General features: G+C 51.2%; 1 protein-coding gene across 1 annotated transcript in view; it reads left to right on the forward strand.

Annotated features, from left to right (window-relative positions):
• Positions 1-24640, forward strand: part of Myom3 (myomesin 3) — a 49273-nt gene that overhangs the window by 16943 nt on the left and 7690 nt on the right. Inside the window, exons 12-28 of the mRNA XM_006975675.3 lie at positions 712-765; positions 1168-1295; positions 5159-5342; positions 7970-8144; positions 9784-9905; positions 10269-10456; positions 10672-10798; positions 12146-12324; positions 14443-14557; positions 15740-15896; positions 16320-16429; positions 16820-16864; positions 17910-18046; positions 20602-20746; positions 20944-21003; positions 21312-21379; positions 22463-22573. Coding sequence (XP_006975737.2) covers positions 712-765; positions 1168-1295; positions 5159-5342; positions 7970-8144; positions 9784-9905; positions 10269-10456; positions 10672-10798; positions 12146-12324; positions 14443-14557; positions 15740-15896; positions 16320-16429; positions 16820-16864; positions 17910-18046; positions 20602-20746; positions 20944-21003; positions 21312-21379; positions 22463-22573 — 2105 coding nt within the window. The remainder of the gene's footprint in view (positions 1-711; positions 766-1167; positions 1296-5158; positions 5343-7969; positions 8145-9783; positions 9906-10268; positions 10457-10671; positions 10799-12145; positions 12325-14442; positions 14558-15739; positions 15897-16319; positions 16430-16819; positions 16865-17909; positions 18047-20601; positions 20747-20943; positions 21004-21311; positions 21380-22462; positions 22574-24640) is intronic.

The following is a 24640-nucleotide window of genomic DNA, read 5'->3' on the forward strand; positions in this document are numbered from 1 at the left end:
TTTTTTTTAAAAAAGAATGATCACACACACAGTTAGGACAGGTCTTTCCACCTTATTTGACTCCCTCACAAACATGCTCAGAGGTTTGTTTCCATGGTGATTATAAATTCTGTCAAATTGACACTCTAATACTAACCATCACCCAACCTCCAGGAAGCCCCGAGTCTGAAATTAAGAAAAAGAAGAAGAAGATACTGCCAGCCCTAGTTTGATAAGAACTCAATAGTCTGATTCTTGAGTATCCTTAGTCTGGTGGAGGAGGCATGGTCCTGTCTTTAGGAACCCCTCCTCTGAGGGGGAAGAAACAGCTGGTCTGGTGGGAGGCACCAGACCCATCCCTAAGAGACACCTGACCAAGCTCTGATCACAGCTGCTACTTCAGGTGCCCTCAGTCTGAGGGAGGTGACCACCTGCCCTCAAGCCCCACCTCTGGGGGTGTTGGAGACACAGCTCTCCCAGCCCTTAGAAGTCACCATGCCTTGAGTTTGCCCTAACTCCATGAGCTTGAAGCATGTTGTTCCTGTGTTTGGCTCCATCTGCCCCAAGGACAACAGGGCCCACTTGGGACTCTAAGAAAGCAAGACCCAGAAGGCCCCTTCCTGAAGCTGCATGGCCAGGGCTGCTAGACCAAGCAGAATCAGGCAGGATACAGAACCAAAGGTGACTAGCTGACTCCTGACCCAATCTCCTGTGCTCCATCCTGCTCCCTAGAGATTCCCTATGACCTGGGCAGCAAGATCACCATCAGCAAGAGTGACTTTGAAGGTATGTGTGACCTTCTCCAGCTCTGTCCCTGGAGCCAGCCCTTCACAGTTCCAGGACTTGTGTTCATTGGCTGGCAGAACAGGGAAGCTATTGTGTTCAGAGTATAGAAGGATCTACTCAGAAAAACCAAACATGGGCCCTCATAGAAAAACCAAACATGGGTCCCCATAGAGTGCCTGGCTGTGCCTCTGTGGAATAAATGACTTCCCAGGACCCTGGGCAGGGCCTCAGGGAACCAGGGTCTGGTGCTGGCTCTGTCTGGGTTTGCTGGGTGAGCTAGGACAATCTTCTGCCCCACCCACCACCACCCCCATGCTCCTAGCACCCTCTGTGGAATGCAGGACTGAGATTAGGGGTCACTGAGGGCAAACTCATCTCTCTCTTGATGACTCTGGATTCCAGATGCTGTAACCATTCCCTCAGCCCCAACCAATGTCCACGCCAGCGAGATCAGAGAGGCCTACGCAGTTCTGAGCTGGGAGGAGCCACGCCCCCATGGCAGAGCCCCACTGACTTACTCTCTGGAAAAGGTACAGATGGGACTGAGAAACAGCCCCGGGGTAGCCTAAGCCATAGGCAGCTATGGGATCTGGGGTGGAGGTGGTGCAGAATGTGGAGAGCCCCAGGAACAACTTTGGGGTCTTCAGAGATGGGAAGGAATTACTGCCTGGAAGGGCCTGAGCTAAGCCTTACTCTAAGGCAGGAGGATGGATTACATGACCTTTTTGTGGTGAAAGCCAAGGTAATTATGTAGTGCTCCCTAGGGTCAGACAGCTGTAACTGCAATGAGATCCGCTGGCTTCCTGGGCACCTCCACACCTCCAGGTCAAGGGCATAGGGCCACACCCAGGGCCCAGCACTGAGTGGCAAGTGAGGCTTACACTCACCAGACAGGGCACTGAGTAATGGTCCTCACTAGAGACCGAGATGGAGCCAGGGAGCCTGTGAAGGAGGTGGAAGGAAGATGGCCCTTCTTTCTTGTCCAAGCAGAAGACAACAATGATAGGCTCCAGTCAAATCCAAGCTCTGCTGTCTGGGTCTGAACCGGTTTCCTAAGCTCGCTGTGGCTCAGTGTCCTCCGTCCTGTATTGGCAGTCTGCCTTGGGGGGTTGGGGAGAACACTACACACAGCCATGGCTCGTAACTGCAGCTCACTCACCTCCCCAAAGGCAGAGTCTGAGTTAGTAGATAACGTAACTGTTAGGGTCCTCGAGAAGTCCCATAAAAGACCACCAGTCACATATGCAATCTGCAAGAGTGTTTAATAAAAAAAAAAAAAATTCCAGCATGCTGGGGTCAAGCCTTCTGACAAAGAGGCTAAGGGTGACCCCAAGAGAAGCTTGCAGACTCCTTTTAAGCACAGCTAGGGGAATTCCAGCTGTGGTTAACTGTACTTTGAAGCGATTGAATATAGACCCTGGTACAGGAATCATTTTATGATTGGCTCCTGATGTCTAGTCACCAACTGTGATTACAGTGTCGGGGTCTGTCTGCTATGTCAGGGGTCTGTGTGCTGTGTCAGAGGTCTGTCTGCTGTGTCAGGGGTCTGTGTGCTGTGTCAGGGGTCTGTTTAACTGAAAATAGCAAGAACAGTTCCTGCTTATGGCTGGGTAGGACCCTGATTAGCTACCAGACTGGACATACTTCCTGAGGGTCTGATTGAAGGCAGACATGAGTCAACATGGGATGGGAGGGTAATATGGGGCAGAGGTCTTAGCAAACTGGTCCCTGGGGAAGAAAAAAAAAAAACTGGCCCTGTTAGGGTCAGTCCTGTTATAAGGGAGGACAGCCGCTTCAATAACGATTTAGCTGAATCCACGAATTTAAAATGTCCAAGGAGGACTCACCACCTCTGATTCTCCAGAGAGACCCTCATCTCACCTCTCAGATAAACAGCCTTCATTCTCTGGCATAGAGAGCTGCAGATAATTGACAGTTTGTGGAACTGGGAAGATGGCAGGTACTCGCTGCATTCAGATCCCCAGCATTCACATTCACGTAAAAGCCATGCATGCCAGTGGCTCTGGGAATCCCAGTGCTGGTGCAGGCAGAGTTAGGAGGCGGCTCCCTGGGCTGGCTAGCCAGTCAGTCTAGCCAGTGAGTGAGCCCCAGGTTCAGTAAGAGATTGTCTAAAAAAAAATGAGGAAAACAATTGAGGAAGTCATCCAGTGTCAACATCTGGCCTACACACACCCACACCTGCATGCATGTACGCACACACCACACGTAGGCACCCATGCCTAGGCATATCATTCCCTCACACAAACATAAGCACAAAAGAGAAACTTTGTTTCCTGGGCTATGGAGTAAGGGCAGCCTGGGCTCAAAGGCTGCTTCTGCAAGTTAGTAGCAATGTTGTTTGTGTTAAGCCTTCTCTGCCTCAGTTTCTTGTCTGGTACAATGTTCATAATAACGATACATAATAACATAATAAATAACACACACTGTGTTGGTCTGAGGTGTGTGTCCTCTGAATGTGCAGAGAGGAGCCCAGCACACATTTGCATGTGTGTCCACTGATGCCTGCGGTCAGTTTTGGTGGGTTCTAGGCCCTGACAGTCATGTGGGCCTTGGAGAAAAAGGGCCAGGGAGGCAGGGTCAGCAGGTCCTCACTGTGGCGCTCTACCCTCCATCTTCCCAGAAGCTCAGGAGCAGTGGTTGCCTACTGAGTCCCTGATAAAGCAGAGCGTGAGCTGAGCTGGTGCCGCCCACACCCGAGTTGGCGTGCCCTATCCGCATCTTGCTTGATGGGTGACTTCAGACACGTTATCAAAAAGTCTCAACACCTACGCTCCCTCCCTCGTGTGGAAATTAACATCCACCTTGCATTTCCTGAGAATTCATTTAGTCATCCATTCTCTCATGGGCAGGGACTGATCCTGGCCCTGGTGATATGGTGAGGTGAGGAGGCCTGAGAGACAAGCTGGGGCTGTAAAATTAAGGACAAGAGTTCATTGACTAGTGGGACTTGCTAAGGAATAAGACAGAAAGTGACTGGAGGCCTCCCTAGAAGGTGAGTTCTTAGTGAGAGCCTAAAGGAAATAAGGAGCCAAGAATACTCCAGAACATTCCTAATACAGGTTGCAGCAAGTACGAAGGCCCAGAGATAGGACCTGGGCCTCTGGAGAGCAACAGGAAGATCTAGGTATAATGTAGTGGAGAAAGGAAAGTGAGTGGTGGCCAGATAGGCGGCACGTCACAGGGAAGTGTCTCGTAAGAGGTCAGGACACAGGAGCTTGAAAGGGTTCTGAGCAGACAGGAACCAGTTGCTATAAAGGATCCCACTGACAGCCACTGAAGAAAAGACCAGAGCAAGACATGGTGGTGCACACCTGTAATCTCAATCGAGACATGGTGGTGCACACCTGTAATCTCATCAGACATGATGGTGCACACTTGTAATCTCATCAGACATGGTGGTGCACACCTGTAATCTCAATCAAGACATGGTGGTGCACACCTGTAATCTCATCAGACATGGTGGTGCACACCTGTAATCTCAGCACTTAGAAGACAGTGGCAGGAGGATTCAAGAGTTCAAGGCCGCCCTTGAATGAGTTTTATGCCAGCCTGAGCTACGTGAGACCTTGTCTCAAAAACCAAAGAGGGGGCCAGGCATGGTGACACACACCTTTAATCTCAGCATTTGAGAGGCAGAAGCAGGCAGATCTCTGTGAGTTCAAGGCCAGCCTGATCTACAAAGTGAGTTCTGGGACAGCCAGGGCTACGTAGAGAAACCCTGTCTCGAAAACAAACAAACAAATCAAAAGGGGCTAGAAAGATGGCTCAGCAGTTAAGAATCTGGACTGCTCCATGGGAAGACCAGAGTTCAGATCCCAGCTCTTCACAAAACCTGTAACTCCAGCTCCAAGGGATTGGATGCCCCCTGCTGGCCTCTGGGTACTCTCACACACAAAATAATAAAATATATCTTAAAAAAAAAAAAAAAGATAGCAAGAGGTAAAGAGGAAAGGGGGAAGGAGGAAGGAAGAAAAGAAAAGTAACAAAAAGCTGACGTCAGAATGAGAGGCGTCAGTGAGACTAGTTAGTAATTCAAGCAACAGGTGAAGCTGGCCTGGATCCAGGGTGTCGTGGGGAGCTCACATTGGACCCTGGATGTGTTTTGAAGGTGGAGTCAACTGGCTTTGTGGCCCAAGTGATTGCAGGTATTAATGCCATTAGCATTGTGTGAGCCACATCGGAACCTACAGTTAGTACTGGCCACACCTCCCGTGAGGGGCTCAGCAGACATCAGAGTGAGGAGGAGAGATCAGCTACCCAGGAGTTCATCCCAGCTGCAGTCAGCTGCTCTGAGAGCCTTCAGGGGAAGGGCCCAGCCCACAACCAGGCTCCAGCAGCCACTGAACCTACCCCAATCCTTCTTGCTCCCCAGTCCGTCATAGGTAGTGGAACCTGGGAAGCCATCAGCTCAGAAACACCCATCAAGTCCCCGAGATTCGCCCTCCTGGACTTGGAGAAAGGAAAATCGTACGTCTTCAGAGTGCGAGCCTTGAACCAGTATGGCATGAGCGATCCCTCGGAACCCAGTGAGCCCATTGCCCTGAAGGGCAAGCCAGGTACCAAGTGATGCTGCTCCATGGAGGGAAAAGGCAGGCTATTCAGGTTGTCATTCCTGGGATTGGAACTCTGGCTTCAGCAAGGAGCATTTCCCTGTCACTGAAGCTAAAAAACAACATAACATAACCTCCAGTCTGCAAGGTTTTGAGTTATCAGAAATTGCATTTCTCTGGGCAACAGACCTGGGGAGGGATGGGTGTTTTCCCCAGATCAGTGATTCACAGTGGACAGTCACCAGCTGGGTTTAGCACAGGCGTGAGCATCTCTCAGTTGTGAAGTTGTCCTGAGCCTCTTAAATGGGTGGACTTCCTGTGCAGGCCCCTACTTCCTCCACAAGTGGCCAGACAGTCCCATGTGAGAACTGCCTCTCCAGGCAGACCTGGTGCTCTCACTTGCCACACTGATGGTTCTGGGGCCCCTGGTGACTGTCCCCCCAACTTTTGACTCCTCCTGAGCTCCCCCATGGGAGTTCCATCCCACCCCAATTTCTCAAGGCCCCTATTCTTTCAAAGCTTCTGCCTTCTGAGGATCTCTGCTCTCCGAGAGGATCTGAGGGCTCCATGGAGTAGCCCTGGATTTGCCCTGCTTCAAAAATTTGTGTGTGTGTGTGTGTGTGTGTGTGTGTGTGTGTGTGAGAGAGAGAGAGAGAGAGAGAGAGAGAGAGAGAGAGAGAGAGAGAGAGAGAGAGAGAGTGAGTCACTGTTCTATTGCTGTGAAGAGACGCCATGACCAAGGCAACTTTAAAAAAGCTTTTAATTGGGGACTTGCTTACAGTTTCAATGGATAATCCATTATCACAATGGCAGGAAGCATGGCAGCACACAGGCAGACATGGTGTGGGGGCGGCTGGGTCTAGTATGGGCTTTTGAAACCTCAAAGGCCACTCCCCTACCCCCCACCCCCACCCCCGTGACACACTTCCTCCAACAAGGCCACACCTCCTAATCCTTCTAATCCTTTAAAACAGTTCCACTCCCTGGTGACCAAGCATTCAAATACATGAGCCTATAGGGGCCATTCTTATTTAAGAACCACTACAGTATGTATATACATGGCTCATGTGAATGGGCTGGTGGGCAACTGGTATTTTTGATTCTATTCTGATGGACATTTCACTTTGATTCTGGGCTTTGCCAGTGAATGGTTTGTGATTAGATGCCGTAGCCTCTAGACCAGCCTCAGAACATGACACTGGTACAATTCAGAAAAAAGAAAGAATTGAGAAGGAAGAAAAAAACAAGAGGCATTTCTTTGTATTATGAAAGTAGATTTTACTGTGCAAAATGAAAAGAAAAAAAAACAAGAGAGAAAAGCAAGGAAAGAGAAGGAGAACGAGGAGAAAGGAGGGAGGCTGTGCCAGGCTTTTTCTTTCAGGCCACCAACCAGCTCCCAAGTCACGAAGTGGAGGCTTATTAGTTACGAATGCTCAGCCTTAGCTAGCTCTTATTTTAATCTGTTTCTCTTTATCTACAATTTGCCTCTAGGGTTTTTCTTTTTTTTAATCTTTCTACCTTTCTGTCTGTCTTACTTTCCTGCTGTCTCCATGGCCGGCTGGAGGCTGCCTGGCTTCTGGCCCCAGATGAGTGTCTCTCTTTCTCTTCTCTCTCAAGCCTAGATTCTCCTCCTACTTATTCTCTCTGCCCACCAGCCCCTCCTATCCCTCTCTTGCCTAGCTATTGGTCATTCAGCTTTTAATTAGACCAATCAGATGTCTTAGGCAGGCAAGGTGAAATAAATGTGACACATCTTTACACAGTTAAGCAAAGGCAGCAGAGACAAATGTAGCATACCTTCACATAGGTAAAGTAACATTCCACAACCGGAAGCCCATAGGAAATGCCCTTCTTCCCATGATTCCTCTGGAGGTCACTGCAGTAAGCATCAGGGTTATCAGCTTCTACCCACCCATTCATTCATCAGAGCTCCCACACACCCATAGGCACACACATATCCACCCATACACACACACACACACACACACACACACACACACACATCACCCATCACCCATCCATACATCCACCTATACATGCCTGTACACCTCCATATATACATACAAACAACCATCTGTCCATCCATTTAGCAAATCATGAGAGTCCCAACTCAAGCAACTTGGTCTTTGGGAACCATGAAAATCAGTATAGAATTTTCAAGAAAAGAAAATCAAGTTGCTGTTGTTGTTGTTGTTTGGGGGGTTTTTGTTTTGTTTTGTTTTGTTTTTTATTTCTGTTTTTGTTTGTTTTGTTTTGTTTTTAAGATTGAAGTTAAACCTGGGGAAAGCTGTTCAAATTGGAGCAGGGTGGGAAGAATGGATGGATGGATGGATGGATGGAGGGAGGGAGGGAGGGAGGGAGGGAGGGAGGGAGGGAGAGGGGAGAGAAGGACTGACTGAGATTGGTGTAGAAGGCCTTAGTGCTTGGGTGAGGAACAAGGTGCTGTAGGACAGGAGAGTAGGTATCAGACACACTCAGCGTGGGTGGTCCCAAAGCCCTGTAGCAGGTCAGGAACCCAGCCACTGCCTTGACTGCTGGGGAAGTCCTCCCAAATCCCCCCGTGCTCCTCCTCCCCCCCCCCCTCATCTGTCAGAACCATAACTCTGTGCCCTCTCTCCACCCCTCTTTTTCAGCGACTCTCCCTCCGCCAGCTCAGGTTCAAGCTTTCCGAGACACACAGACCTCCGTCTCCCTTGCCTGGGAGCCTGTGGAGGGTGGCACGGAGCTCCTGGGTTATTACATCTACTCCCGGGAAGCAGGGGCATCAGAGTGGCAGACGGTGAACAACAAGCCCGTCCTGGACACCAAGTAAGTCTGTCTCACTGGCTCCTGGCCAGGACACCCCAGGCTGGGCGCCGCTCTAAGCTCTTCCGCTGAGTTCTCCTAGATCACTGCAATCCTGCCTTCAACATGGTTATTTGCGCTGTTGTTTTAAAGATGGAGAAACTGAGGCACAGAGTCTTAACTTAGACCTAGCCAAAGTTCCTATAATAAGTGAAGGCAGGGGACCTGGACCCAGAGGGTCTGTTTTAACACATCTGCTCATTGAGACCCCTGTTGACAAGAGTCTGAGGGTGGAGGTAACCTCTGTCAGACAGGCACCCCATAGAGCTACAGGAAATGTAGGTGAGGGGAAGGGAGGCCTAGGGTTCCTGTATCATCCAGAGGAAACAGGATAAGGAAGGCAGTTTCCTACAAGCCAGGGTTTCTTTGAAGGGCCTGGCATGATAATTCTCTGGAGGGTCTTTCGAAGGATTCTCAGAAGCTGAGTCACGGCATCAGTGTAGATCATACCAGACACTGTTCCCCAAAGCTGAGCATTCGTCCAGCAGCACTGGGCGGGAGGTCGGCTTCCTTGGCCTTGACCCAGCCCCCTTCCAGGCTGTATGTTTGCCAATGTGGTGAATATGTACATATATGTGTTCATGTAGGTTTGTACATGTGAGTGTGAAGGCCAGAGGTTGACATTAGATGGCTTCCTCGGTCAGGCTCCACCTTTGCGTGCGTGCGTGCGTGCGTGCGTGCGTGCGTGCGTACATGTTCATGTCTATGGATGTGGCTGTGCACATGACATAGTAAACATTTGAAGGCCAGAGAATGACCATTGATGTCAGTCTTCATCTTCCAACTTGACTGAGCTAGGGTCTCACTGCTGTGTGTGCTCGGCTAGCTGGCCTGTGGGCCACGGGCAGTTCTATCTGCCTCCCATCCTGTTAAGGAGAGCTGGGATTACAGACTACCACGTCTGGCTTTCTATGGCTCCTGAGGAGCAAAACTCATCTCCTCGGCTTGCTCCACAAGGGCTTTACCCACTGAAGCATCTCCCGAGCCCCACCTTTTAAAGATATTTTAAAATTATGTTTATTCATTAATCTGGGTGCATGTGGAGGTCAGAGGACAGCCTGCGGGAATTAGTTCTCTCTTTCCACCACATGGATCCTGGAAACCAAACTCGCGTGGTCAGGTTGAGCCATCTGTTCAGCATCTCATCTTATTTTTTGAGACAGGGTCCCTCAATGAACCTGGAGTTCACTGATGGACTAGGCTGGCCGGTCAATGAATCTTTCCTTCAGGGATCCCATCTCTACCCATGCACATACACCCTGAGCAGAAGTTACGCATACACATCACCACACACCACTTTGGCAATGGTGCTAGGGACCAAACTCATTTCCTCGGGCGTGTGTGGTACACACTTTACCAACTACGCCACCCCACAGCCCCTCATCTTTACGTGTGGGTGATGGTTTCTAGAAGAACAGATATTCTTTTCAACCCTAGGGACGACGTTCTTCATGTGCCATTTTGTATGTCACCAAGAGACGGGGTCAATATTTTAGACCCGAATCTTCTACCCCTATCTCACTAGTGACCATTGAATCCCATAAGCAGTTGAGATTCCGTCAGCTGTTTGGACACCCCTGAGGACTGAACTTTTCCCTCCCAGGTTCACGGTTCCAGGGCTGAGGACTGGGAAGGAGTATGAATTTTGCATCAGGTCTGTCAGCGAGGCTGGGGTTGGCGAGAGTTCAGCTGCGACACAGCCTGTCAGGGTCAAGCAGGCTCTGGGTGAGTCCAGGGCAGGTCCAGCCTGCAATCCTCAGGGAAGCCTGGCCTGAGCAGGAGCCAAGGCCATGTCCTGGAAGGTCTAAACTCTCTCAAGGGACTGGAGCTCTTTTGTTCACTCTTTCCTTCAGGGAGGAAGTGACAGTGCCCTGAGGCCATGGTCAGTGCTGACCCTGGGAAGTGGGAGAGCTCCCAGGCTCAGACATCAGACACCAAGACACCCTTGAAGGGAGCAGACACTGCTGCTCAGAGTGGACTCCCAGATCGGGGTGGGCACCCACCAGGGGAGGCTTATCAGCTCCCTGGGGCCCCACTGCTCAATTCAGCTACCCCCAAGCCCCCTCCTTAGTCCTTGCCTCCCCACAGCTACCCCATCGGCCCCATATGACTTTGCACTCCTATCCTGTGGAAAGAATGAAATGGTCATTGGCTGGAAACCCCCCAAACGGCGTGGAGGTGGCAAGATCCTGGGCTACTTTGTGGACCAGCACGATTCGGAGGAGTCAGACTGGCATCCAGTCAACCATCAGCCTATCCCAAGCCGGGTGTGCAAGGTGAGGCTGCAGCCTCCATCACTACTGCTGTGTAAGGAGCAAGAAGCATGGCGGAACAGCCTCGGGCTTCCCCAGGCCCTGCTACCCAGTGGCCCCCAGAACAGCCGCATTGGAAGCCCCCACAGGTCTCCCGCTCTGGCTGTCCTGCCGCCACGGTACCTCCCACTTCTCTGCCCCAGCCTCAGTTCCACGATCTGACTTTTCCACCTCTGCAGGTCACCAACCTTCAGGAAGGCCATTTCTATGAGTTCCGAGCCCGGGCAGTGAACTGGGCGGGTACTGGCGAGCTGTCGGCACCCAGCAGCCTGTTTGAGTGCAAAGAATGGACGATGCCCGAGCCAGGTGAGAGACCGAGAGCCAGTACCCAGACTTGTCCCCACTCCCCGTCATCATTACCAACAACACAAATGTCACTGCCCACCCTGGGCGTCCTGCCTTGTTCTGTTGGTCCAGACCCCACATCCTGCACAAGCTGACCCTGTAAACCAGTGGCTCTCAACCTTCCTAACGCTGCGACCCTTTAATACAGTTCCTCATGTTGTGGTGACTGCCCAACCGTGAGATTATTTTGTTGCTACTTCATAACTGTAATTTTGCTACTAAATCATAATGTAAATATCCGATATGCAGGATATCCGATATGTGACCCCTGTGAAAGGGTCATTCAATGCCCCCTCCAAGGGAGTCATGACCCACAGATTGAGAACCTCTGAGGTAAACCCTGATGCAGACTATATCTTAAGCCGGCCTGAGAGGATCCCTAACTAGACCACGATCTGGTCCCAGCCAAACTGTCACCCACCTTGACACCATCTGATCTCTTTCTGGCCACAGACCTTTCATTAACCCTAAGGCCACACTGTCGGGACAGCCAGGCTTGCCCAGGACTTTCAATCTAGCACCCTCAAACCCAGTCCTGGACAACCAGGGACAGTCAGCCACCCTGAACGCAACTCCTGCAACCTTACTGGTTGTCTTACCAGAAGCCTCTTAGCTCTCTAGTTCCTAGGAAGAAATAGACTCTGCCACATCGCCCTGTGTGTCTCAGTTCTGTGTTCCACATAAAACCTTCCCCAGATGCTGGGAATAGCTCGGCAGTGGAGCACTTACAGGCATGTGGGATGCCCTGGGTATTACAATGACGCCCCCCCCCGCCCCCCCTTGCTCTCTACAGCTCCATGTAATAACAATTGTTGTTGCCTCGCTTTGAGGTGAGGAGACAGGATCACCAAGGTTAAATAATTCCAAGTCCCCATCACTAGGAAGGGTGGAGCTGGGACATGACCCTAGCAGTCTGGCTCTGGAGGTCATAACCAGTACTCCTGCCATCCTTGACAACAAAGTGGCAAAAGTCTGGGAGGGGTCATGCTGTCTCAGAAGGGGCGGGGAAGGTCAGGGAGGCTTCTGGGAGGAGGTGATGCTGAGCATATTTTAAACAGCGAAGCTTCAGGTCCAAGGTTAAGCGTTGTGTAACCAAGGCTGGGCCAGGTCTCTCTGTGCCCTCAGGAGTCACTTCCAGACTCAGTGATGACTGACAAACTGTCCAGCTTGCACACTTACAGCCCACTGCTTGCACACTGACTTGCACAGCTTGCTGCCCACCTGTCTGGCTAGAAGGCTGACGGATGGTCAGCTAGCTGTTGCCTGCCTGAACAACCCACATCTCTGCCCATATTTCATCCCCCACAGGCCCCCCATATGATGTGAGGATGTCTGAGGTACAGGCCGCCTCCCTGATGCTGCAGTGGGAGCCCCCACTGTATATAGGAGCCGGGCCAGTCACAGGCTACCGAGTCAGCTTCCAGGAGAAAGGCTCTGAGGAGTGGAAGCCTGTCTCCCCAGACGCCACCTCTGGCACCCACCTCAGGGTGAGTTTCTGCCCCTCTGTCCTCCCCTGCTACAGCATTTGGCAGACGTCAGTTGTAATTACAAATACCAAGAAAACAAGATCCTCGGGAACAAATGAAGACATACAGGGAAAGTCTTTTATACCGACAAATGTCACTATCAAATGGTGGCTTCGAAGCTGAAATGTTTAGATGACATTAGGTCTTCTAGACACAGGAGTGTGGACATAAGGTGAGACCAGTGAAGAGGTAGAAGTTTGGCAGAGTCTGGGTCAGTCTCCCCACCGTAGGGTCGGCCAGCGCACGGTGGATGGTCTTCTTGCCGCTTCCCGTGTGTTGGCCCAGGCCAGGGCAGATGGCCTCTGGGACTTGGCACTGGTTTCCACCTTGGGACGGTTGGCTGCCACTCACTAACCACTTTTTGACACCTACTTACTGCCAGATCTGGACCAGGTCCCAGACATTTTAAGCTAAACATGCCCTGGGCATTGGTGACAGAAGGGATCAGAGGGATTCTGGGAGCTCCAGGGAGGAAAGACAGAGCAGCTTGCTGGCATCCTGGCATAGGTCACGGCTGACTAAGGACGCCTGGGTTGGAATCAGTTAGCCGAGAAGGAAGTGGGCTGGGTGTCCAGGCAGAGACCTCAGCAAGGGCAAAGGCCGGGGACCCTGGGGGAGCTCTCGAGTGGCGGTCACTCACATAGGAGGAAGAGGGCTCAGGTACACTGGAAGACTTTAGGTCATAAACATCAGAAGTGGAAATTGACCCTGAAGACCACTGGAAGGTTTAGGCATAGACAGATTGGCAGAGGTAAAGACAGACTGGGGAAAGGTCCAGGGGCAGAAATATGTTTGAGGGAACTATAGGGCTAATCCAAAAGAACAGAGAGAGGGTTTCCATCGAGGCACAGATGGAACACGGACAGGAGCGCCTCCTTTAATACGCGTTAAGCAGCCACATTTGGTACTACCATCTAATCCCGGCTACCCCGAAGGCCCAGGCCGGAGGGTAAGAAGTTCACAGCCTGCCTGGCCTCCAGAGCAAGTTCAAGGCCAGCCTGGGCAACTTATTGAAACCCTGTTTCAAAACAAAATATGAGAGCTGAGGATGTGGCTCAGGTAGCAGACTGCCTGCCTAGGATGCACAAGGCCCTGGATTTCATCCCCAGCACCAGGTAAGCCAAGCATGGTGGCTTACAATCTCCTCGCCCAGGAGGTAGAGGCAAAAAGATCAGAATTTCAAGGTCATCCTTGACTACATGTCTAGCCTACATGACACTGTTTCCAAAAATTAATTAATTGATTAATTTTGAGACAGGGTCTCACTGTGTAGCTCTGGCTGGCCTGGAACTTGGATGTAGACCAGGCTAGCCTCAAACTCAGAGATCTGTGCCTCTGTACTGGGACTAAAGGGATGCACCATCACACCCAGCTAACTTTTTTTAATGTTAGGGATGTAACTCAGTGGTAGAGTATTTGTTTAGCACCCATGAGGGCCTGGGTTCAATCCCCAGTGCCATTAAGAGGAAGAAAGAAAAATAACTTGTTTAGGGCTAAGAAAGGAGCATGGGAGGTGATCCAGGTCTGTCTCAGAGCCTCTGAGGAGAAGGCAGTATCTGTGAGGGATGAAGAATGCAGGAAGGAAGGGCTTTCTAGATGGGAAGACAGTGACATTCAATCAGCGCCCAGAGGATAAAGCCGGAGAGGGAGACCAATGGAAAACTGGAACTGACAGGCAGGCATGGTGGTGTGTGCCTGAAATCCCGGGACTTGGGGAGTACAGACAAGAGGCTGGGGAGTTCCAGGCCAGCCCCAGCTGCATAAGCAAGTTAAAGATCAGCCTGAGCTGCAAGAGACCCTGTCTTAAAACAAACGAAAATTAGAACTTGGAAGCCAAGAACGAGGATACCGGCCTTTAACCTCAGTAGCCCAGAGGGTAAGGCAGGAAAATGGCCAGTTCCAGGTCAGCCTGGGCAGCATAGAGAGGCCCTATCTCAAAAAGAAATCAAAATGCACCCTGGATCCCAGGAAAAGGGCATATTCCTGGCCTGCCCCGGCCCAGGCGGGGTCCCAGCAGCTCTGGACAGTGTGGGCAGATGCCCCCTTTCCTGTCCTCATGATCTGCTCTCCCACCTCCAGGTATCTGACTTGCAGCCAGGAAAGCAATACATGTTCAGGGTCCAGGCCATGAACTCAGCTGGGCTAGGACAACCATCGGTACCCACTGACCTTGTGCTCCTGGAGGACAAGCCAGGTACGATGACCAGGGAGTGCCAGGCTGCACGGAGGGACCGGGGTCTGGGTGCAGGGGATGCTCAGAGGGAAGACAGGAGACACATGAGGATGCATCTGGAGGCCTGGAGCCATCGGGCTCTGACCCACCCACCACTCTACCCACTGCCAGCTCAACTTTCCCTTGGCCTTGTGCCCCTCACCACCCCCTTCCACAGGCTGTGAGGGCATCTTCCACGCTTTCCATGCCATAAGCATGAAGTTACGCAACAACCTGAACTGGTACCCAGTTCCACCTCAGCCACTCTGTGGAGCTTTGTCTCTCCTGAGCTGCCAGGACCTGCAGTCTCTCCTGCGATGCATGTCAAGAGTTGCGCCCAGGTCCTCACACAGTAGGACTCACTTTGTTCTAGTGCAAAACAGTTCAACCACCAAGGCCCACAGACAACAGACTCACCCACACGGCTCGCTATAAAGCACATTCTGTTAAGGATTCAACCCACAAATACTTGGTGAGGGCCACATGCACCAGGGACACGGCTGTGGGTGAGGCAGCAGATCTAGGTCCGCATGCACCATGCACCGGGGAAGCAGCTGTGGGTGAGGCAGTGGATCTGGGCCCACATGCATGGAATCGCGGCTGTGGGTGAGGCAGCAGATCTAGGTCCACATGCACCATGCACCAGGGACGCGGCTGTGGGTGAGGCAGCGGATCTCTGCTGTTGTGAGAGGGGAGACAGGTGCAGGGAGTGGATGGACAATAAAGGCAGATGGCAAACTAGTCCATGAGGAAGTTTTAGGATAGCCAGGAGTAAGGAGGGGATGTAGCTCTGTGGTGGATGGCTGGCCCAGCTCTGGGTTTTGTCACAGTACTGCAGGGATGAGAAGAAAGAAAAGAGAAAAGGAGTTTTTAGAGACAGGTGTGGTTGTACACACCCATGACCCTAGCACTCCAAAGGTCAAGGTTGTAGAGTCCGTGGATAGCCTGGACTACATAGTGAATTCAAAGCCAGTCTGGGCTAATGTAGCAAAATTTTATGTTAAAGAGAAAAATTAAGAGAGGCAGGGAGAAGGAAGAGGAGGGAAAGAGGGAGGAAGAGGAAAAGTCAGTCAAAAAGGACTCAAGAAGTCTGAGCTCTAATCAGGGAACTGACCCAACCCAGTCATAACATGCCCGCTGTCCCTCCCTGGACCTCACCCCCAGATGCGCAGGAGATTGAAGTTGGCGTGGACAAGGAGGGCCAAATCTACTTGGCATTCGAAGCCCCCGAAGCCCCCGACTTCTCTGAGTTTCAGTGGTCGAAGGATTACGAGGGTCCTCCTGACCCGCAGAGGGTGGAGGTGGAGGACGAAATTAACAAGTGAGTGGGGCGTGGGGGCAGCATCTACGGGGGACAGAACTGGCAGCGAGACACGCAGGTTGGCCAGAGCTGCCCGGTCTGTCATGGCGGTGCTAGCTGCCAGCTCGGGGGGAAGCAAGGGAGGGTGCCTTTACAGGCGGACATGAAGGCATTCTTTAAGGATGCTTTGCCGCTGCCTGCAATCCTCAAGCATGCACGGAGTCACTGGCTGCTTGGTTGCAGATCATGTGCCCCACTGCCCAGCTCCAGAGCTTTTGCTGGCCACAGGGGACCTCAAGAGAGTGCAAGGGAATAGCTGTCCCTGCTGCAAGCTTGGCCAGGACTTGGGACAGGGCACAGGCTGCAGAGCCAAGATTCTCCAGCTCCTGCCCTTCATGAGCCCAAAGCCCCATCACAGAGCATCAGCTCGCCTCTCTCTGCCAGGTCCAAGGTCATCTTGAAAGAACCTGACCTTCAAGACTTGGGTATCTACTCAGTGGTGGTCACCGACGCTGATGAAGACACCTCCGCAAGCCACACGCTGACAGAGGAAGGTAATGGCCTTACTCCCTGCCACCTCCTCAGGGAAACAAATCCTGATCCAGAGCCCAATCACCAGTGCCCATAGGAGCCAAGTGGACCTTGAGGCTCAGCCTCACCAGAGCTGGGTACTAATGTGGTCACACCTGCAGAGCCTGGCATGTAAGAGGTGCTTTTCTGAGCAGGTGGGGAGCATGCAACCTTGGGGTGGCCAAGGGTAGCTGCAGCATCTCCCACAGTGCCCCAGGACCAAAGCCCACAGTTCTCACCACCAGCCTCTGTGAAGCATGTGACCCCAAGTTGATGGCAATATGGAGCTCTCTTGGAACGTCTCAGAATGGATGTAGTGGGACCCTGGGACCTAATGTCACATCTGTTTTCTTTCTTGCCCCTCACTGTCCCAGAGCTGAACAAGCTGAAGAAGTTGAGTCATGAGATCAGAAACCCAGGTAAACACTGAGGTGCAGCTTCCTCTGGTTCCTAAAGGCCTGTGAACATGTGCTGAGCAGAACTGAGTCAGGCAGATGTAACTGAGTCAGTCAGCAAGGATATACGGTGGGAGCAAGAGCTAGGGGAACCACAGACTGGAAGACCAGAGACCAGATGCATGTGGATGAGGAAAGGACAGCCAGCAGGGAACCAGAGATGTGTGAAGAAGGAAAACAAGGCAGTTCCTTACAAAGCATAAGCATCACCATCATCATCATCACTACCACCCCTTATCACCATCACCACCATCAATACCATCACCATCATCACCATCACTGTTGTCACCACTACCACCATCATCATCATCACCATCCCTACCCACCATCATCCCCACCCATCACCACTATCATCATCACATCATCACCACCATCATCATCATCACCATCCCTACCCACCATCATCCCCACCCATCACCACCATCATCATCATCACCATCATCACATCACTATTGTCATCATCACCATCATCACTACATCATCACCATCATCACCACCCACCATCATCCCCACCCATCACCACCATCATCATCCATCATCCCCACTATCATCATCATCATCACCACCACCACCACCATCACCATCATCACCACCACCATCATCATCATCACCACCACCACCACCATGATCATCATCCTTATGAGCTCTTGAGACATCTGGACATGAGATCATCTAAACCTCCACTTCCTTCCTTTATCTCTGGATGGTGGAATCCTTAAATCCAGTCCAACACTTTATCATGTATTGGAATCACCTTGGGAACTTTTCCAAATCTCGTGCCCAGGCCATGCCCCAGCCAAGTCAGAATGGGCAGGGGTGAAGCCCAGACGCCAGCGTTTAAGGTGCCTTGACGAGGAAATGCTTTTCTGAGGTCAATTCAGTTTGTATAAAACTTGCAGGCCTCCAGCCAGGCCCAGCTCCTTCAGGCTCTGCCAAGGGTGAGGCTGGGTGGGGCCAGGAGAGTTCAGAGAGGAGAGGGCTCCTCCCCACACCCTACTGTGTCTCCCAGTCATCAAGCTGATCTCTGGCTGGAACGTGGACGTCCTGGAGCAAGGCGAGGTGCGCCTCTGGCTGGAGGTGGAGCAGCTGTCGCCAGCCGCGGAGCTACACCTCATCTTCAATGAGAAAGAGATCTTCAGCTCACCGGTAAATGGTGCCCACAGCCCCGGGGAGCTCCCCTGCCCCAAGGCCTCGCCTGTGAGCTGGGGCCTGGGGCCAGCTGTCATTTCTGAAATAGCTACCATTGGGGGGGGGGGATGTGCATCTGTTTTGTACAGTCCTAGTGTTCCCCATACATGACAGGCGGGGACAGGAAGAGGACGCAGAGTACTGGTCACTAACCAGTTCAGGGGACATGTCTACAAAGCACTTTCCACACCCACTGCCACTTTCAAATGTCCTCCCCAGCATCCCTAAGATGGAAGCCTATGCTGGGGCTGACAGCTTCCCAAGCCTAAACCTCTGCTTTAGATAGAAATCTATAGCGCTTTCATACAGGCTCACCAGACAGCATCCAGGGAAGAGCAGCTCTTCTCTTAGCTGCTTTACACGCTTGTTCGTTTTCCTGTTCTCATCTTTTGCCCCCCCCCATTAAAAATCAGAACAAGGGGCTGTGACTGTAGGTCAGGGGTTGTGCGTTGTATCCAAGAATCTACATGCTGAAATACACAGGGTTTTATTTTAAATGGTATTTATACAGGAGTATTGTCTTGTTTTCATTTTAATGCATGGGGAATGTAAATAGGTTAGAAGGGGCTGTGGACATTCAATTGTTTTTACCTGAAAATGTGACAATTTCAGTCTCATGACAGTGGTCACTTGCGGATTTCATCTCCACATGGCAAACATGGATTAGGGCAGGGATGCAAGTCAGTGGTAGAGCACACACCTAGCATGGGCAAGACCCTGAGTTAGGGGCTGGAGAGATGGCTCAGAGGTTAAGAACACTGACTGCTCTTCCAAGGTCCTGAGTTCAGTTCCCAGCAACCACATGGTGGCTCACAACCATCTGTAATGAGATCTGGTGTCCTCTTCTGGCCTGCAGGCATACATGCAGGCAGAACACTGTATACATAATAAATAAATAAATAAATCTTTAAAATAAATAAATCTTTAAAAAAAAAAAAAAGACCCTAAAAGACCAAGAAAGGAAGGAAGGAAGGCAGGGAGGGACGGACAGATGGAGGAAATCGATCTTCCAGAGAAGGGGATGATGGTTTGAATCAGAGGAAATACCAGACAGATGTGGGGAACCATGCCCAGCTCTGTGGGTGCCCTGTGTTCCCTTCTCTACCTCCCTCTCTGTATGTGCACAGCAGGGCACGTTTTTCCAGGGTCAAAAAGGAATAAGCCTGTCAGTATTTTGAAAGCTGTGTGTAAAGAGTACACACTGAGCTTGCCACATGTTATGAGAGGCACTGTGAGGTCTACAGCAGTGGTTCTCAACTGTGGGTCTCAACCCCTTTGGGGGTGGAACAACCCTCTTGTAGGGATTGTCTAAGACTATCAGAAAGTATGGATATCTATGTTCTGATTCATAACAGTAGCATACAGTTATGAAGTAGCAATGAAATAATTTTATAGTTGGGGGTCACCACAACATGAAGAACTGTATTAAAGGGTCACGGCATTGGGAAAATTGAGAACCACTGGTCTAGAGGCTTTCAGTGTACATTGTTTGGATAATCAGCCATCCTTACGGAAAAATACAAGCAGGTCATTCCCTTCAATCATGCATGCAAGTAAAGCCAGGGGTAGTACGGACCTAAATTCAGAGAATGAAACTTCTAAACTGTTAGTGTGCCGCAGAATGTACATGACTGCTATTTCTAGAGAGTGAGTACTAAATTGTAAAGGGAATACTGGGCATAGGTACTGCTAGCTTGTGATCTCATCACTTAGGAGCTTCAGGCTGAACGACCAGAAGTTCAAGGTCATCCTCAGCTACAGGGCAAGTTTGAGGCCAGCCTGGGCTACATGAGACTTTGCTTCAAAAAATTATGGGGGCCAGGGGCTGGACAGATTGCTCAGTGGTTAGGAGCCCTGACTGTTCTTGCAGAGGATGCCCGGGTTTGGCTTCCAGCACCCACATGGCAGCTCACAACTGTCTCTAACTCCAGTTCTAAAGAACCTGATGTCCTCTTCTGGTCTCCATGGGCACTGCATGAGCATGGTACACAGACAGACAGACAGACAGGCAAAACATCCATACCCATAAAATATAAATAAATCAATCATTTAAACAAAAAACTGGGGGTGGGAGAGAGATGGTCCAGTGGGCAAAGGCACTTGCCACCAAGCTTGGTGACATCAGTTCAATCCTCAGGATCCACATAATGGAAGGAGAAAACAGAACTGACTCCCACAAGTTGTTCTCTGACCTCCACACATGTGCTGTGGCCTGTGCATTCCCCACCCCCACAAAACACACATACACACACACACATACACACACACATACACACTAAATTAAAATGTAGTAATTTTTCACTTAAATTGTAAAAGTTGAAAATAACCAACAATGAGACAGACTGAAGGTACAAAGTTTATTATTAAATTATAATTAATTAAAGCATAGGGTGCTGGGGACCCCAATCTATTCTCGCAGGAACCAGGAACCCCTCCCCCACTCCCTGGACATTGACAGTTCTGCACATAGCACCCCAATCTTGATCACATTCTGAGGTGATTTGTTCCCTCAGAACCGCAAGATCAATTTCGTCCGAGAGAAGGGCCTGGTGGAGGTTATCATCCAGCAACTGTCCGAAGACGACAAGGGATCGTACACCGCCCAGCTCCAAGATGGGAAAGCCAAGAACCAGATCACCCTCACCCTGGTGGACGACGGTCAGCCGGGCCCCACCCCTCCCTGAAGCACCTGCCCGCCAGCTTGAACCCATCCTTCCCTATGCACCCTCCCGAGGCTCTCCGCTCACAGCTTTGGGGTCCGCGGAGCACGCCCCTGCTTGTCTGTCCACCCCAGCGCCCACTCTGGGGACCTTTGTGCTCTCCGCTCATGCCGCTTCCTCCCGATGTCTTCACAGATTTTGACAAGCTCCTGAGGAAGGCAGATGCAACCAGAAGAGACTGGAAGAGAAAGCAGGGTAAGAACCGGTGATCCGCGGTGGAAAATACCAACCCAGCCAGGGACATTCACCGTGACCTGGTCAAGCCCTGCCCTAGGACAGAATGAAACTTCATTTTCCCAGCCCAGAGCCAGTGCCTCCTTGAAGTTATTTTCATTTAAGGAGCTCCCAGGCACCTCGCTTCACCCCAGTCCCTTGTCCTGATCTTGGGAGACCAGGGTCTTTAGCAGTCTCCTGCCCAGCTGAGTTTCCCTGACTGACCACCAGGTGGCGCCCTGGCTCAGCCTAAAGCACAGGACTCAAGAATGTGTTCTCATTCCCTGCAGGTCCCTATTTCCAGGAGCCTTTGAAGTGGAAAGTCACAGAGGACTGCCAAGTGCTTCTGACATGCAAGGCAAGTCTCCACCCATCTCACTGCCATCAGCCCAGTGACTCATCTCCAAGCCCAGTGGCTGTCCTTGCCCACTCCATTCTGGAATTTTATCTCCTGTGCCTGGCTGATCCCACACTCGGGAAGTGCCCCCCCCACATACATACATAGACACATACACACATGCACACATGCATACATACACACACATATGCACACACACACATGCACACATATACACACATATGTAGACACATATACACAATACACTCACACATAAACACACACATACAGACACACAGACATACACACATGGGGTGGGGGGTTGCACAGGATTAGTGTGAGTTGAGTCAGCAGCAGCTTCCCAGCCCCAGAGAGCTGGGAGCTAGTGAAGGTTCTCTGTGTTGACGGGGCTTCCTGTTTATTTTAACCCTTGCCGGACACTGCTCAGTGCACCGAGGTATGGGTTAATTTCACCTGCCTCACAGTCATCTATACTTCACCTCAGAGATGAGAAAACAAATAAGGAAGTAGCTGAAGACACAGGTCACAGGGGCCAGCTCCCCACCGAGCCACCCTGCCTCCAGAGCCCAGGTCCTTCCAGCATCTTGCAGCTGCTTTGATAACATGCAAGGGCCCCTCACCAACAAACGGAGAAGAAAACCACCAGGGCTCAGGAGGTCCTGGTCATACATAGTTCTCTTAGGCCTCTGGGAACCCTCAACGCAAGGCAGAATTACTGAAAAACAGCATGCCTTGTGGTTGACCAGACACAGTCAGGAAATGGTTTAATTATAGGGCAGGAGAGACACTGGGGGGCGGAGGGGGGCAGCTCCAGGAAGACTCCCTGGAGGAGGTGTCATCTGACTCGTTAAGAAGTGTGTACAAGAAAACAGCAGAAAGGGTCATGGGGGGGGGGGGGGGGCGGGGAAGTAACTTTAGGAAAAGTCAGGATCCAGAGGAGACGACCCATGGTGTGAGGAAGGGTCAGCTGACCAGTGAGTCTCAGCGGGAGGAGCTGTTTGTGAAGAAGCTATCCGGAGTTAGGCTTTTGTTTTTAAATGGAAAGTCCGGTGGACTGATGGCGTCCCCTCACACTGCCCTCAGGTGACCAACACCAAGAAGGAGACCCGTTTCCAGTGGCTCTTCCAGAAGAAAGAGGCTCCCAGTGGGCAGTACAACCCGCAGACCGGAGACGGGCTTCTCGGCATTGAGACGGTAAGTGCGGCTGAGTTCCAGGTTCACCCTGATCAGCTGCCAACCGGGCGGTGCCAAGAGCACTGGGTGGAGCCGGATCACAGCCTGTCACACAGGAGCACCAGAACCCAGCGAGATAAATACCAGGGGCTGGAGAGCTGCCTCAGCGGCTCTTGGCTCTTGCGGAGGACCCAGATTTCCAGTTCCCAGAACCCACAGGACAGCTCACAGTTGTCTGTAACTCCAGTTCCAGTGAATCTGACGCCCTCTTCTGGCCTCCATGGGCATTACACTCACATGGTGCACAGATACACAAGCAAACAAGCACTCTTACACATCAAGTTTTTAAAGAGAATGTTTTTTAGAAGATAAATACAGGGACTTGGGAATGTAGCTCAGCTGGTAAAGAGCTTGCTTAGTATGCGCACAGCCCTGTGTTGACTCCCCAGCACCACATAAACCAAGTGTGAAAGTGCTTGCCTACAGTCCCATGGGGAGGCAGGAGGATCAGAAGTTCAAGGTCATTGTCAACTAAATAAGGTGTCTGAGGCCAGCCTAGGTTACAAGAGTCCAAAAAACAACAACAACAAAAAAAAAAACTTATGCAATTTTTCAAACTCAAAATTAACATTAAAAACTGGGACATAAATGTTTCAAAAGACAGGCCCTGTATTACTTGTTACTGACTTTTTTTTTTCCTGTTTTGGAATCCAGACCTGGTTCTGATCCAGCATTTGCGGCCTTGGGCTAGTCACTGGCCCTCTCCGACCTTACACTTATCTGTTCTCTGTGAGCTCCCTGTCCCAGTCTAGTGTTGAGGACAGGGACGATGTCCTCCAGTGAGGCAGGTTCAGAGAAAAGCAGGCTTGGAGCTGGATTCTTTCCTACACACAGTCCCCAGAGGACTAAGGCAGGCTGGGAGAGAAATCCCAGGCTGATTCCCCACCTGCCCTCTGTCTGCTGCTGACTCCCAGGACCTTCTGGCTGGGTGCTGAAGGCACTGGACATTGATCACAGGTTCCGACTAGAAAGGAAGTGATAAGTCCAGGGTCTTCTCCCGCACCTTGACCAGGACAGTGCCCTGTCAGCCTTTGTCACTGTGAAGTATTCACCTCAAAGGGGTGTATCATTCAGGAGGTACTTAATATTCATGGATTCTTTCTTTTTGGTTTTCGAGACAGGATTTCTCTGTGAAACAGTCCTGGCTGTCCTGGAACTCACTGTGTAGACCAGGATGGCCTCAAACTCACAGAGATCTGCCTTCCTCTGCCTCCCAGGGCTGGGATTAAAGGCGTGCACCACCATCACCTGGCCTGTGAGGGATTTTCATTTGAATAGTTTACAGAGACTTGAAAGGTCTAATCCTGAGCTAGTTGTAGTAGGATCACATGCCTATGATCCCTAATAGGTTTTCTGCCCACCCACCCCCATAATAAGTTTCTCCACCTATGAAGTAAGCCAAATCAAGCTGAATTGAAAAAGTGTAACAAGAGGTATATTGAGCAAAGAAACTCCCTGGCAGGTTCACTGGTCTCACAGACCGAGACCAGAGAAGTCGGGCGCCAAGAATCCACCAATGGACTCTTGATATAATCACTTGTCCTGTGAGGCGGAGCTTTCTGGCTTTCGTAGTGTTCATCCCTGGGTCCTCTCAGAACCTGGGGTACAGCTAGGATGTCAGAACTGCTTCACACGTGAGTAAACTGAGGCTCTGCCGGGTGAAATGCAAGGACATGAATGAGGCTAGAGTGAGGTCAGGAATCACTCCCCAACGGGTGCAGCCATGTCTGCTCCACAAGGCTGAGGCGTCCTTGGTCTTCTGTCCACCCCGGTGGCCACTCTAGGGACCTTTGCCCTCTCCAGTAGCACCCCAATATGACTGGGACTTTATGGCCTCCTGTGGGTAAAGAGGATGTTGTATTGTAGGGGAAGACCAACCTCTGCCTTGGATCCTGCCCTAAAGGCACTATGTGGAGGTGGCCTGGGTGGGAGGGACCTTTGAGGAGCCCTGAAGGAGTTGCCTTCTGATAAGATGTCTCTTCTGACCTCTGCTTCTTGCCCCCAAAGCACGCCCCTGGACCGAGGCTA

This window comes from Peromyscus maniculatus, chromosome 2 (assembly GCF_049852395.1).
Source record: "Peromyscus maniculatus bairdii isolate BWxNUB_F1_BW_parent chromosome 2, HU_Pman_BW_mat_3.1, whole genome shotgun sequence".
Lineage (NCBI taxonomy): Eukaryota > Metazoa > Chordata > Mammalia > Rodentia > Cricetidae > Peromyscus > Peromyscus maniculatus.